Below are 16,327 nucleotides of genomic sequence, written 5' to 3'. Positions count from 1 at the left end.
TTTTTCTCTCCTTTTAACAAGTGTTTCTAACTGGACAGTAGGTCGGGGAGTCATGTTTGCAGATTAAGTTTATATGACCAAGGAGGTATAGGTAGGTATAGGAAACCCTAGAGAAAAATAAAGCAACTTAAAAAAGTTAAAACAAACTACAAAAGAATTTAAACTTATTTATGCTCTCCTTTTGCAAAACAAAAGAAATTACCAACTTTAAAGTTACTGTAATCCATCCGGCTCGAAGGACCATTAATTTGTTGAGTCGTAGAGAATTTTAAATCTTAAAAATTCTATTCTCAAAATGTATTAATTTAATTTTACCCCAAGGCAATCGGAGAGCATGAAATAAAAACTCTGCTTCTCAGTTCACACACTTTTTAATATCAGGTTTTAAAATTTGATATATTGAATTATGACAAGAACTGTTATATTAGATTAGAATATTAAATGAAATCTTCCGGAAGGTTAAAACTTTTAAATCCTAAAAATCTGATAGAAATATTGTAAGAGTATTTTGAATAATTGCTAAATAAATTAAGTTAAAAATTATTTTCTACTTGCGGAGTCTTTCTAGAGAAGTCCAGGTTGTGGTGAGTTTCAAGTGAGGTCGTGACGTGGGTAGCGAAGCGGTTGTAAGAGGGTTGGAGCTGGCGATGTCGTCTGGGAAGGTTGCAGAGGGTTGGCCTCAAAGGAGTAGCTAGGAGAGTAGAGGTTTGACGTAGAGAGACTCTGCTAGTGGTCCAGTGATGCCCGTAGAGGAGAGGGATGACTTGAGCTTAAAAGTGGCGTGCAGGTTGACGACAGGAGAGAATTACCAGTCCATTCACTTGTAGAGGTTTCATCCAAATATTAATACTGAAGATTTACTTCATTCACTTCACATCACTGTCACTGATACACTGAACTGTACTATTATGTTCTAACATTGGTTATAATTAAAAGAGAGAATTTAGACTACATTTTGGATCTATAACTACAATATATTTGAGGACATGTTAACTAGAAGGCAGTAGTGTGTAGACTGAGACAGAGCAAAAAGTGAAAGCATAAAACAAGAACAATACTGTCTGGCAGATAAGGAAAACGAATATAGATAAAACCAACAATAATGGAATGCATTGGAAATACCAATGTCCAGCCAGTCCATTCATTACTTTTATCAGTAGTTTATTCTGATATTATATTCAAAACTCTACAATATGCATCTTGTTAGTTATCCATCCCTTCAAGTCAGGATTTTTCAACGCCCGTTAAACCTTACTATCAATCAATCAATCAATCAATAAATCTTTATTCAATACATACAACAAGTGTACATGAATGTGTCATCAACCTAAAACTACTTCACATGATTTCACCTACTTCCCTACTTGCTTAGTCATACAGTTTTTTTGTTACAGTGTTCAAAACTTTCCAAACTATAAAATTCGCTATAAATTAAAAACCCCTTAAGTTTATTTTTGAATTTATTTACGCTACTTTCGTTTCTAATACTGCTGGGGAGGGAATGCATGAATTTGATTCCAATATAATTAGGACTCTCCTTAAATTTTTCTTTTTTATGTTTTTTAGTTATGAAGTTTAGTTTGTTTCTAGTGTTATAATTATGTACGTCTTTCTGTCTTTGAAGTTCTGATTCATGATTTTTAACATACATTATCGTCTTATAAATATAGAGACTGAAAACGGTAAAGAACTCTAATTCTTTAAAATGATTTTTACAGGATTCGTTTATATCGAGATTAAGGATACACCTAATGGCTTCTTTTTGTAAATGTAAAATTTTGTTTAAATTTAATTTACTTGTTCCTCCATAAATTTCTATACCGTAAGAAATATGTGAGTGAATAGTAGCAAAGTAAACCTTTCTTAAGATTTCTCTGTTGCATAATGGATATAAGCGTCTAATAGCAAAAACTACTATGGTAGTTTTGTCCCCAGAATCTTGTTAAAACATCCCTCGTTTTACCCTTTGCTGTCTGGAAAAAGTGTTGGTGCTAGTCATGATTAAATTCATAGTTAATCGTCAAAATTGAATTTAAAAATACCTAGGGAGCTTTGAACTGGAAAGTCCATATTCACAAGCAAATGACTCTCTAAAGAGTTTATAACTTTCAATAGTTTTCACATTTGAAAATTACTAAATCTGCCTCTTTATACGATCAGGAACAGCTGTAAAAGATCAAGCATCAAATGGACAATGTGCTGTATACAGTCCTAGTTCGAAATAGTTCACTGATTCGTTGTCAGGTGCCACTGTCTACCAGGTCTCGTCAAACAGTGGCAGTGATGGTAACATGTGACGAGGAAGACTCATAAAACCGCCTTGAAGGTTGTGGATGAATCTTGTAAACGGAATTGAATCGCAGCTTGCTCAGAAAATAAATTACTGCAATGCATCTGCGCTATTAGCCAGTATATTCATCAATTCAAAGACTTAGTCTTCGGCCGAACACCAAGATTTGACAGAATAGTCTATAGTTTATTTAGCAAAACTATCGAGGAGGATAATCATAGTTATACCAAGTACTTAACAAGTTATACTCACTTTGTGGACAGTTTCATGAGAGCTCTAGCTACACTGTTCATCTCCACAAACGCCAGAGGAAAGATACCGATGCGGTCGTTCAGTTTGCCCTCGGCCCAGTTCTCATCCACCCTTCTGATAACCGTGATCACTTCCCCCTGTGAACAAAACACAGAAATCACCAAAAATATCACTAGGCATAGGTCAACTTGGCCTGTTGAAAACAATGAAGGGAAATGAGAAAATGAATTGAGTTACAATGTATACATACCCATCCATTCTGTAAACTTCTACCAATCGTCTACCATTTATTTTATTCCGGACTTTGCCACAACACATTTATGCCATGGACGTGTGAATTGATCAGATTTAACCAACGATATTGCTAAGTTCTCCACCAGAATGTACAAATTCAAAGCTAAATTTGTCATCAATGTTGTAGCATGTCAAGTACTGATTCCAGCACTTTTTAGCGAATTTCCCTATAGGGAAGTAGCTGTTACCGTAGGTCTCATGGTAAGACCTAGGCCCGGGACCGATTTACTTTTTCATTTTGATGTCCCCAGAGTCCAAAAACACCATTCGTTCAAATTTTTATATATATATGTGTCCATCCGCACGATAACTTGAGTAATTTTTGTCTGATTTTGATTAAATTTGGTTTGAAGGTGTAAGGCGGGATAAACTTGAATGAGTTCCCGAACCAGCATGATCGGACTATGGGAACGGGGGTTTATGGGGGGTTTTATGGGGTAAAAATAGGTTTTTCCCATTTTTGACCTTAAAAACACAAAATTTCACAATTTCTTTTCAAACCATTTTGTAGAGCTTAAAAAAACAAATAATTTAGTATATTGAAGCGTCATTATGCGCCTAATTGTTACGGAGAAAATTTAAAAAAAATTGTAATTTTAAAATTCCCATGTTATTCTTATATAGAATAAGTCAACTGTTGTAGTTTGCTTGTTTATGAACATATTTTGATCATATTTGTAAAATAGATTAATTTCTTACTAAACCACAGTACCTTTTATCATTTTACATTAAAAAAAACTTTTTTACCCTCCCTGTTGCAGCAAACCAAAGTACTCATTAAACTAATTCTGTTTAAAAAGGGAATAAATGTAATATTTTTAAGGAGACATTTTAGTTTAAATCCAATCAGGCAAATGGAAATTCGCTAAGTCTGCAGGTTTGCTGCGGCGGGGGTATTTTAAATTTATGCTCAGGAAAATACTTATAAACAAAGGATAATTTTATTTTATGTCCCATAAAGGACATTGGCGCCTAAATGTGTTTACTCTAAATATTTTTTTTTTAATTCCTCTTACTGTAATAACAAGTTATTCCAATTATAAGCAATTGCTTAATAAGTAAGAAACAACGTATGACTCACCTTGTTAAACGTGAGACACCCTTCTTCGTCATCATTAGTCATGCGGAAGTCATACAAAGCTTTGCATTGAGGAATGTGACTCGGCAGCGGAGTCATTATCTGCAAACACAAGACACTAGTCATTAAAAATACATTGTAAGAATGTAGTAACAATAACAGAAATTGATGAGTGAACTGGTGAATATTATCTACTGGAAAGACTTAACTAACTAACAAACAAGGTAGGCTAGATTTAGGTTTGATAAGATTTATTGTTTTATTAGTTTGTTCCTACAACACTAAAGACTTACCTGGACGTAACTAAGAGGAAACACTCCCTGTTTCCCACCAGATTCCCCGAGATACCAGTTGTTGTCTATCTTCTTGCGTAACATTATCAGGTCTCCTTTTTTGAAGCTCAGGTCCCTGCAATGGATGATTAGATAAATAATTAATTATGTACTTTTATTTGGGATATTTTCAACATTTAATAACTAGTTGGTTCGGAAAACCACTTAGGTAAAAAAAAATACAGTATAACCAACATAACCCGTCAAACCAAGCCTAGTTTAACCGAAAATCAATTGGAACAGACATTAATGCTGTTGATTCCTTTGAATAGAGACAGACTCTAAATTCCTATGATTGATTAGAAATAAAAAATAGGTTATCCGAAATGGCTTTGGGACTTCATTTCCGTTTAGTCAGGGTTTTACAGTACATAAAAATATAAAGAATGAAAACCTTATTATCTAAAAAACTTGTATGAAAACATCCACGTAGTCAATTAAAACTATAAATGTAGCCTAATCATTATGTATGCAGGTACTTAGGTAGGTATGGCATTATGTCTTTATTATTTGTAGGATACCTCATGCACTTTGGCAATTTTAGAATTAAAATGAATTTTACTCGATATTTCAAACTGTGATTAAGGTTATTGCTTGAATTTACTCCGTGGGGACAACATTTATATTACTATCAGAAAATGATGACCTCTTTTGAGGATGTTTTTAGTGAAATTTGTATGTGTTGTACCAATTTATGGATTAAAATTGAAAATGGTATAAATACCTGTTTATAGAAAAACCATGATCGCAAAATAATAAAAAATATACTTGCTAATCAAGTTAAATGTACGTTATACAGCGAAGACCGAGATGTTTTGCATTAGGAGGTCTATTATCTCGCGAGCAGACTATAAGTTGCCGTTGTTTACTTCACTGACCACAGATCAGTCACCGATTACAACAGCAGTTAATAAGTTACATTGTGTTTGTGATTTAAATTTTTTATTACTAGTCCTTTTATTTGTTTTGAAAATAGACAAATAATACTCAAGGATTTGCGGAATTATCACTTAGATTAAGTCCATTGATGATTTGGCGGGATTTGAACCTGGGACCCAAGACTCATGCGCTACCACCGTGAAATGATGATAAATGTTATCATTATGTGGATTAGCAGGTATTTAAGCCATATTCAATATCTTGTAAACTAGAAGCTATAGTACCATTGTCAATTGACCTATAAGCAAATGTGAATTACATTCGAACTTAGGTTAGAAACATAAGCCATCTAGTAAGAATACAATTAATTTGACCACATGAGTGAAAATTTTTTTAGAAATTAAATAAGAAGGTCAAGTACTTAAGTGTTGGTACTTTTTTTAAAGGTCTATGACGAACAAATTTGGAAGATGTATTAGGTTTCGATCAAAGTAGGCCTATTGAAAAATCTAGTTCAGATAATGAATCAATCTGTAAGATAAGAATATCTTATCATTCTAAAATTAATCATCTACTTCCATTGATTACGAAAGGAGGAAGTAGGCTCATCATTTTTGATAACAGATAAAACTATAACCTCAATATTAACCATACATAAGAAATTAGGGGTTTGGACCCTGATCAATATAGAATGGGTTTAAAATGCACACACACGGTTCTTTCTATGAATACACTTCACTTTTAAAATCTTAAATTCGGCAATTCGCCAAAGTATACTTATTTATTAGTACGCTAAGTGGGTAAAATGAGATACAAAACCTACATTACAATTCTTTTTAAGAGTCCTTGGAGGCTAGCGGCCATCTTGGATTATTTCAAACAGCTGTTGCAGGGTTGTTCATATTGATCATCCAAAAATAGTTTTTCAAACACCTAAGTAATTGTAATTTAAATATCTAGTGCACCGTGGGGTCAGAAATTGTCTTTGTAGTTTTGTAAATGTTTTCCAAGGGAGTTCATAGAAGCTAACGGCCATCTTGGATTTGCCCGCCATAAGAGCAATGTTAATTTTGTCAATTTCACACAGCACCTGAAGAGTCATTTAACATCTCAAAATATTATTTTTTTCAAATACCGAAGTGATGGTAATTTAAATATCTAGTGCACTGTACGATTCAAAATGTTCTTCTTACTTTTGTAATCGTTTACCAGTCATAACATCTAGGCTCCAAGGACTCTTAATGGACTCACAAGGGGGAAAATATTGTTAGCTTTATTTTGTGGTTGTTGTTATCTAATCCCAGGTTGTTTAAATAGCAAGGGTAGTTCTTTCTAATTACATTTAGCTAAAACAGAAAATGTATTAATATTGTTGCTCGAAAGACACTTCTAGACTTGGTGCCTCTGCCTGCTGTCCAGGTATTGCTGAGTTAAGAACTACCTTTGTGTTAATTATACCTTTAAATAGGTGCCTAATGAACAGAAAGTGAAAAACTGCTGCTAATCAACAAACAGAAAAAAACAAAAATTGCTCACAACTTTGTATCTTGATATCAAGTAACAAAACTAGCATAATGAACAAATATATCAAATTCTTACCCAGGCTCCTTAGAGAGGTAATCATAAACTGCACGAGCGTAAGGTTGGCTAGGAATCTGAAAACACACATCGGTAATACATTAGAATATTTACTTAATCACTAAAATCTAATAAATCTCTATCCCAATTCATAATCAATAATAGAATAGAGGATTTCCTGTTGGGCTTTAGGTAAATTAGACAAAATGAAAAATCATTTATTATCCATCTCGTTTAAGAGATGAGGAATAACTATTTTAAAGTAGGTCTACCTATGCAGAGTTTCAAAACACTGCGGAAAACTTTACTATCCTATATTATGAAACCGTTAAGAGATATTGATCATTTTTTTCGTAGTCTAATACAGGTCTAAAGGTAACCTTTGTGCCAAATTTCATCAAAATCAGAGATGGTAGGCCTAATAGAAACACATCTTTTAAGTGTGTTGATTTGACAGGGCTTGACCCTTCAGTAGGCAAATACAATGTACAAAAAAACTCAATGTACAAATCAATGTCAATGTCTCAAATCAATGTCTCAATGTACAATGTATGTGTGGATGTGTTTCAAAACGAAAGAGCAGATTTTATGTTTTAAAATGTTAAGTAGTTAGCCAAGAATGATTTATATGGCATTGGATAGAGCAAAGAATGGAGTTTAATTTTTGTATCAACTGTTAATATTTTCTAACACAACGTTTTGATTATTTAATAACAGTTCTTTAAAACCCCTTTTTTATGTCTGTGGTTGTTTGGGGCTGGTATTCTTGCACCTAACACATCCAGGTTGAACAAATGAAAGCTACAACATTTATATAAATTTGTTTTTTCTGTGTTGGTTGCTCATCAAATGAATCGCTACGCCGTTGCAAGAGACAAAATTGAATATTCAGATAACACAAAACATTTTGGCCGCACCAATGTCAACACAGCCAGTTTCCCACGCATCCAATTTGCTTGTGCTGCCAACCTATACATTTTTAAAACAAAATATCCTACAGTAGAGAATAGTATTTGTATTTTAGTTGTTCTTTAAAATCTCAATTTCAAAAATATTTTGTTCGGTGGAAATATTCACTTTTGTTGCACTTGATTAAGCTTGCAATTAAGCTAACGATCAAGTTAACATTTCACAAATTCCAAAACACAAAATAACTTTTCTTGAGGAGCTAATCCCGAGTCTTAAGATAAACAAAAGACATCTTTTGTTAAAAAATAATAACAGACAATCAGCAGATACAATAATAAAACATCATTGATTGCCCTATCCAATAACGGACTGAAGGTGCTAATTGAAATAGCGACGATGAAAACAAAACAATTATTTACAGATATTTAAATTGGTGTGATACCTTGGTCGCGGCGGCAGCGTGAGGCAAAGGCAGCACTCTAGCAGTAGGCTCTGGCGTGGAGTGTGGCTGAGACAACGTAGGTGGCAAACTGGAAGGTTGTCTGACGCTGCCGAGAGAGTTACGTTTCTTAGGTCCTGCGTTGCGCATCCCCTCCAGTATCCTCATGAGCAACACGTTGGGAGGCAAGTCTTCTATCTTGACCTCCACCAACACTCGACATTCGGGGCATCGCAGCTCCTATCACAATACGTAATGACTATTAAATAGTTTACGATTTGGCTTTGATAAAAAGGTGTTGTATTTGTATAATAAGTAAATTATTTAGCCTACATCAACACACTCTAGTGGTGGCTCAATTAGACTAGGTCTAAATTTTTGTATACCTATTATGAAAAAAGCTACAGATTTAACATGGGAATGGTAAGTCCAGTTTGATTTATAGTTTTATCTATGACTCAACCAGTGGGGAGCGAGCTGGTCTAGTGGTTAGAGCACCCGGGACTTCGGTTCCAGAGGTCCCGGGTTCAAATCCCACCAAATCACAAATGGATTTTGTCCATGTGATAATGCCGCAACCCCTAGGTCTAGCCTGAAGTAATGTGAAAAACAATTCCGGGTGTCTAGCGTTCTAGAACAAAAAAAAGACAACTAGTTTAACTAACCTTGTTGGTTGTGAGAATATCCTCCAGACATTTCTTACAGAAGGTGTGTTGACACGGAAGTACCTTACTGGACGTGTCCAGCCTCTCCAGGCAAACGGAACATTCCAGCAGATCGTTTAATGTCCACTCGTCCATATCAGCTGTTTACTGATCACCGCCACATTAATCTCTTTCTTGACACTCTGCCAATGGTCTGAACAGAAAACTAGAATGATAAGAGTTGGATATGGTAAAGATAGGTTATGGTGCAAAGTTAGTGCTAGGGCCTAATTTAGAAACAATAAGGAGAAAGAAATATTTGTATTTACCGAACAGCATTAAGAAAAACAGGCTATGACTCGTTTGTTAACTAGGCTGTATAAAGTGATACATGAGTATTAGTACAATAATCTTACCCAGGTAGTTTTATGTCAAATCAAATGTTTATTTTCCAATAGACATCACAATTCCATATGGAATACTGTACTCCATAAAAGGTATTATGTTGATTAACATTAATTTGTCAAGGAAGAGTACGTAGGTCAAACCAATTGATACAAAGAGAATACAAAACATGCATTACCGGTACTAAAAAATGCATTAATACTAGAAAATATACTAACATTTCTCAATATTTAAAGGTCCAGGAAGTTCTAAAAAATCATTTAGTTTGTAAAACGGGTTCTTTACTAGCCACATATGAATTTTAGCTTCAAAAACTTTGTAAGAAAGCGATAGAAATTTGTTGGGCAATTTATTTAGACATTTTAGGCACAGAATTTTATGAATTTTCTTTGTTTTACTCAGTCTAACATGGGGTAGGCCTATATCAAATTGACGTCTGTTTATAGTTTCATAATCATGATAATCACTCCTTGTGGCATGGGAGTCCATATCCTTAAAACTTAAGTTATCATTTCTTAATTCTACTATTGGATAATCACTCGGCAGCAGAGTTGACTGTGTCACTGTGACAAGATAGCAAGGTGGTATCATCCGCATAGAGATAGGAATTGCAACTAAGATTCATGGGCAGATCATTTATGGCGATTAAAAACAGAAGGGGCCCCAAAACAGAGCCTTGAATTACCCCGCAGTTGCTGAGGGCGATGGAGGACCATTCACCATCAGCGTATACCCTACAGTCTGTCTAATTGTTAAATAAGACCACAAAAGATTTAGAACACTGTTCATAAATGAATTCCATAAAATTCCAACTTATGTGGCAAGATCACTAGATCACTCAAGGAAATGTTTACCGGTACCTGAACTGTATAAGTTTAGATAATTATACTTTTGATTTTATTTAAGTTAAGTTATAGATTAGGGCCCATTGTAATGTTTTATTTTCTTAATTTGACAATTGTCATGTACTTTGATGAAAGCTTGCAAATAAAGACCTTATTTATTTATCTATTGCATGGTCAATACAATCAAAGGCCTTGCTAAGACCAATGAAGGTGGCCCAGGCAAAATCTTATTTTTTTTAAAGCCCTGTGAATGTCCTGAACCATGGCATCAATTGCATTCACAGTGGCAATGCGAGAGTTCATTAAACTCAAGAGCTCATTTAGAGTTCATTTAAACTCTAAAGGCAAATTATTGTTTGTTAAAGAGACAATTATTTTGAAAGAAAGCTATTAATCTGATTGTGAATTAAGTAAGTTATGTGTTTAGAACCTTAGACAGAACAGGTAGGCATAAGGTACTGGACTAAGTTAAATGGGCCGATAGTTTCCTGGTTATGTGAACATTCTTAAGTTAGAAACTAATTGATTTATATGAGGGCATTGATAACATTTTGGCTGGTTGAGTTTAGTTTTGACAGAACTGCTAGTTAACACGTTCGCTGCTGAGCACTAGATGCCGGGACGGCGCCAGTTGCTGAACTAACGCTCGGCCGCTGCGTGACATTGCCACCGATACACTGAATTACAATAAAAACAACAGTAGTTATACTGGATGGCAATGTTCTGCAATACAACTGGCTTTGGATATAGTACTAAGTGATTCTGATAGATAGCAGCACTACCCAGGTTACAGTCGTTAAAGTAGTATCGCTATCTAGCAGGAAAGAGGTAAAACAAAGCCCTGTTCCAAACGACCCTGGTGGTGATTTGGAAAAACTATATTTTTTATTGTCAGAAAAGTACGTCCCCACGAGCTGCAAAGAAATATAGAACGCTTGTGACGTGCTGGCTTATCCATAGCAACGTTAAACAACAATGAACGGTGACGTTCTGGAACGTTCTTAGCTCCTGGCGCCGTGGCCCGGCTGACGTTCCGGAACGTCCGTAGCAGCGAACGTGTTAACACATTCATGTGCCTAAAATGTGAGATTTTAAACAGTAGACCTAGGAAGGTCCAAACGATTTACTTTTAAAATCAAGAATCACCTAGGTGTAGTGTTGATGTCAAAGATCAGTTTAAAGCGTTTTTACAACGTTATAAGCGAAAAGTAATAATAAGGAAAGGCTATACTTATCCGAAAAGGATTCAAATAGCACCCTTTCTGAGTAATTCAAAGAAAGAATTAGTAGGTAACTTAACAAAAAATAGGCTTGAGTAGGACTAGCTAGAATAAAAAAGTTTATAGGTACATTTGTAACTAGACTAGGCCCTACGCTAAAATGATGATTAATGTTGTGATTAAAAAGGCAAAAACTCTACAAGAAAGATAGTTTTGTCACCTTTTCTTTGAACACAGTGCATCATACTGAAGTCCCATTTTCAATAAACGACTAGAGAAATTTTAACCTAAAATAAAAATATCCAACCATTCTTACCTTGGACATTACTTTTATAGTTGGAACTGCACTCCTCATGAACCCATAAAACAAATTTAAGTTAACAAATCCCTAAAACAAAAGAATTTAACTATACGGAATTCTTGTTGAATAACTCTCACATAACGAAACTACAGCCACAGCCGACGGATGAATCAATCATGGAAATATCTGCCCTATCAGTGTTGCCAACTCATTGAAGGATTACGTAAAATTATTTAAATTTATGGGCGTATCGGCATCATGATGTAAAACGCCTTTAATTTAATCATAGCTCAAATATAATCCCAATTTTAATCTATACTTTTATAGAACCGTAGATTAAATATATGAAACTACTGTGGTCAATAATGAAACTAAATCCACAAAAAGTGGTATGATCTAAAGACTACGATTTTACGATTAAGAAATCAGTTAACTGGGGTTAAGGGGGTATTATGTTTTATCTATGGTATTACCTTATTGTGGAACGCCTCTTTATCTATTGCAAACTAAGGAAATCCAAGAGCTTTTAAGCGAAGTAGTTTAACAACTACCCTATCAATATAATATTAAAATACTTTCCTGTGAATCATAAATCCTTGTTACTGTGTATGTTATTTTTCACTTATATACTCTTATCATAAGATATTAGGGTAATCTGTCTCAAATTAACAAACTTCAGAACGCCATCCTAAAGCACAAACTGAAAACTGTGTACCAGATCATGTTTAAATAGCTATATTACTATGCAAAGCTTTGTACTGTGTTGGGGCTCATGAGCAGCTCATACCATTTAGACTCCAAATTATAAGTCATCTGAATCTCTGAATTCAAAGAATAGTGTAAGCCCCATTTGAAGCCTTAGCATTATCATGGATAAAACAGACTCCCTTAAGTTTAATTTACTGACATTTTAATGATTTTTTTGCCGTTACTGTAGGAAACTGCTTTAAATTTCATATATAATTAAACAGTTAAGTGTAATAATCTATGTCTAATCTATGCCTGCCTTCTTTCATATACAGTTTAACTAACATATGTTTTATTGATTATTATGGTTTTTGTAAACAGTCAAATAAATACACATCTTTGGTGAAGTCCTAATAGTCTTTTGTCTTGTCTGTCTATAATATTTTTAACATTGGTGCCGAAACCCGACTTATAAATCATGTCAAAAAATATGTCAATCCGAAAGTCAGGGAGAGAGAAACACCCTCCAAATAGATATTCCCCAGAAAATGCAAATGACAAGAATGATGAACCCATAGAAGGAGATAGTCAATCTCTAAAACCACCTTCTAAGTCAAAAACCAAATCTTTAACTTCCAGCAAGCGCCGGTTAGTTCAACTGCAACTAGAAGAAATAGAAGAAATAAACAGGCTTGAAAAAATACACGAAGAAAGAGAGTTGCAACGGCTGAAAGAATTTGAAGAAAAGGAGATGGAGCGACAGAGACAAGAGATGGAGCGTCAAATGCAGGAACAACAAAGGCAAAGAGAGGAGAGGGAAATGGAACGACAACGTCAAGCTGAAGCAAGAGAACTAGAACGACAGAAGCGTCTGCTGAGAGTAAGGACCGAACTTGAGTCTGCTTCGGTCTTGGGAAGTAGTCAGTCCGCCTCAGTCTTGGGCAGTCGTCATTTGGAATTGGAAGATAATGAAGACCCTGACAAGGTAAGCTTCAATATTGCTACTGTTGAGGAGGACTCTAATGTCAAAGTCAATAGGTGGCTGAATGAGGAACCGTCAGTTCCTTTGACATCGTCAGCCATCGTGTCCACGGCTATTGATAAACTAGCAGACTCCTTTTCAAAAGCTATCAATTTATCTAACCCCAACCAACCTATCTCTTGCCGACAGCGTCTTCCATCCTTCAGCGGAAAACCAGACGAATGGCCCATGTTCTATTCCTGTTACAATAAGACTAAACACCTTTTTAATGACGATGAAAACCTTGCCAGAATAAGAAATTGTCTGGAGGGAGATGCCTTTAAAATGGTAAAACCTCTATTTATATCAGGTAAAAATTTGAGTACAGTAGCCTAATGAAAACTTTACAAATGCGTTTTGGACGTCCAGAGTTTATAGTCGAGTCAATGTTGAAGAAGGCGCGCATGCTCCAACCAGTCAAGGAGGATGACGCTGTCAGCCTTATTGAGTTTTCAACAACTCTTTTAAACCTGACCTCTACCGCAGAGTCGTTGGATTTGGAAATGTACCTAATAAATCCTCTCTTGTTGAATGAACTTTTAAGTAAGCTCCCCTATACCCTGAAGTACAGGTGGGCTGAACATGTAAATAGAATGCATTTAGAAAAACCTACTGACCTGAAAGTATTCTGTAACTGGCTTGAAAATCAGTGTTCCATTATGAGTATTTATTTTCGTCCACCCGAGGAGACAACGCGGAAGAGAAGTGACCCTAAACCAGTTGTTACTAATTCGCCCAACGAAAACGTTTGCATGTTTTGTTCGGAGAGTCACGAAACCGATAAATGTAAGCTTTTCAGAAAAGCAGAAGTCGTGCAGCGGTGGAAGATGATAATTGAGAAAAAACTGTGTTTCTTTTGCTTCCGTCGTCACCACATCAAATTTTGCAATTTAAAGAAACCTTGTGGAATCAATGGGTGCAAACTATCCCACCATCGCCTTCTGCATACTGACAGTGCCACTAAAAATGCCCAAGAGATCAGCTGGGACAGAGTACAGAACACTTTCAGGCAGGAAGGTAAATCAAAAGAAGAATTTATAAGCAATCACTCGGTAAATAACCGTGTTTTACTAAGAGCATGTCCAGTGACATTATATGGTCCAAGCTGTCAGATCGACACATATGCACTTTTAGATGACGGTTCAACCATATCTCTACTAGATTCAACTACAGCCAATAAATTAGGCGTCAGTGGTAGCATTGAACCCCTTACCACTTGTTGGTCAAATGCAACTAAACATTTTGACCCAACGTCCAGACGAGTTGAACTTAAAATAAAAGGGCTCTATGAAGACGAAGTTTTCACATTGACTAATGTAAGAACTCAATTTCCCTTAGATTTACCTCAACAGTCGATCGATCCAGTAAAGCTTCGTGAGACATGGTCTCATTTAAATTCAATCGACCAACCTTTACCAACATCTCATGCCAAACCTACCATCTTGATTGGTCAAGATAATTGCAACCTAATATTGACAAGGAAAGTTGTAGAAGGGCCTCCTAACTCGCCAGTTTTATCCTGGAGTTACTTAGGCTGGTCGTTGCATGGAAAATGTCCGGAATACAGTGGAGGACGTATCGATGACAACTTTGCTCTGACATGTTTTAAATATGATAAATTGTACAAAACAGCAAAAGAATCATTTGAGATTGACAAATATGGTGCAGAAAACATCTCACAAGAAGAAAGGACTCGAAACAAAGATATGAAAATCAAAACAGCACACTTAGACAGGGATCCAATAAAAGAAAAAGCGTTAGAGAAGGAATGCCAACCCCTGGAGGCTAAGGATATGATTCAAGACTCTGAGAAATATTCTGATATTCTTACCAGTGTCCAGACAGTCTGAGTGGTTGGAGAGAAAACGGAAGAGCCTGATAAAGAAAATGAAATAGGTCTAGTTGACGATGAGCCGATAGAAAATTCCAAAATACTTGAAGTCTTGAAGGAAGCCATGCTGGAATCTAGTGTCAAAATCAAGAACAAGATCTTTGCGATAACTGACAAAAGGAAGAAAGTGAAAACAAAAGAAAAACAAATTAAAGCCAAACCTCTATGGAATGTGAAGAAAACGAAGAACGACTCAGATTTGATAATTTGTAACGGATGTGACATACAGTTTGACAATACCCCATTCTACAGACACAAGAAGAAATATGTGTACTGGAAAGAGCACAAGAATAACAATGACAAGCAAACAAACAAGTGTGCTCAGTGTGGCTGTGTGTTCCCATGCCTGATGGCCTTGTTTGAACACAACTGTAGTTGCTTAGAGGAACCTGTAATGCCACAATTGTGTCTTGAGAAGCCGGTGGCGGAGCCGCTAGGAGACAGCGTGAAGGACATACCCAACATGTCACCTGTGGAAATCTCCAGAGACGAGACTGTCGAGACTTTGAGGAGAATTAACGATGGCAAGCAAACAAACAAGTGTGCTCAGTGTGTTTGCGTATTCCCATGCCTGGTGGCCTTTTTTAAACACAACTGTAGTCGTTCAGATGAACCTACGATGCCACAATGGGGTCTTGAAGAGCAGATGGCGGAGGTGCTAAGAGACAGCGTGGAGGACAATCCCAACTTGTCACCTATGAAAATATCCAGAGACGAGACTGTGAGGAGAATGTCACTAGTGGACGATTCAATTAACCTGGTCAGTGACGAGAGCTTTGACATCTCACAGTACCACAACAAGTCCAGCAGTGATAACCATAGGAATAAGAAGTATTATGAAATACTAGCTGTAACCCGCGGGCTTTGCCCCATTTAACTTCTTAATTTTCAAGATTATCTCGTTCGCATGGCTCAATCACGTCCTGGTTGAAGTTTGTTCGCTACGCTCACTCACCTTTAGGTTGGAGCTCGTTCGCTGCGCTCACTTGCCTTCAGGTTAGCTCGTTCGCTACGCTAACTCGCCTCCAGGTTGAAGTTCGTTCGCTACGCTCACTCACCTTTTGGTTGCAAATTAGCTGTTGTCATAAATGTAAAAGAAATAATAGTGCTGCACCCTGTTGGTAATCATTGTAACTTTAATGCTATTGACAATCATAGAACAGAACAAACTTGTTTAATTGAAACAGCTGTTAAGATTCAATAATTCCATTTCTCATAAGGTTAACATGGGAAACTCCAGAGCCACTGGGGCGGAGCCCGAA

General features: G+C 36.0%; 2 protein-coding genes across 5 annotated transcripts in view; one reads left to right on the top strand and one right to left on the bottom strand.

Moving 5' to 3' along the window:
- LOC128985877 (E3 ubiquitin-protein ligase SH3RF1) overlaps positions 1–11,617 on the bottom strand; it is a 54,228-nt gene extending 42,611 nt beyond the window's left edge. For 3 of the 4 annotated variants that reach the window (XM_054405832.1, XM_054405836.1, XM_054405835.1), the window contains exons 1-7: positions 11,482–11,617; positions 8,717–8,909; positions 8,055–8,291; positions 6,725–6,780; positions 4,208–4,322; positions 3,918–4,016; positions 2,543–2,679 (exon numbers count right to left, since the gene is read on the bottom strand). In XM_054405832.1, the coding sequence (XP_054261807.1) occupies positions 2,543–2,679; positions 3,918–4,016; positions 4,208–4,322; positions 6,725–6,780; positions 8,055–8,291; positions 8,717–8,851 (779 nt within the window). In that variant the 5' untranslated portion in view covers positions 8,852–8,909; positions 11,482–11,617. Of the gene's footprint in view, positions 1–2,542; positions 2,680–3,917; positions 4,017–4,207; positions 4,323–6,724; positions 6,781–8,054; positions 8,292–8,716; positions 8,922–11,481 lie in introns of all 4 variants that reach the window. The other variant, XM_054405834.1, reaches the window with a different exon arrangement.
- Positions 11,618–13,524: 1,907 nt separating this feature from the next.
- On the top strand, positions 13,525–15,024 carry LOC128984789 (uncharacterized). Its single transcript, XM_054404156.1, has 2 exons — positions 13,525–14,191; positions 14,843–15,024. The coding sequence occupies exons 1-2, from the start codon at positions 13,525–13,527 to the stop codon at positions 15,022–15,024; spliced, it is 849 nt and encodes a 282-aa protein (XP_054260131.1).
- Positions 15,025–16,327: the final 1,303 nt, after the last annotated feature.

The sequence above is a fragment of the Macrosteles quadrilineatus genome, unplaced genomic scaffold (genome assembly GCF_028750875.1).
Source record: "Macrosteles quadrilineatus isolate MER2022 unplaced genomic scaffold, UCM_ALF_1.0 Scaffold_2__2_contigs__length_208266976, whole genome shotgun sequence".
In the NCBI taxonomy this organism is placed as follows: domain Eukaryota; kingdom Metazoa; phylum Arthropoda; class Insecta; order Hemiptera; family Cicadellidae; genus Macrosteles; species Macrosteles quadrilineatus.
This window is presented reverse-complemented; position numbering and strand designations above follow the sequence as displayed.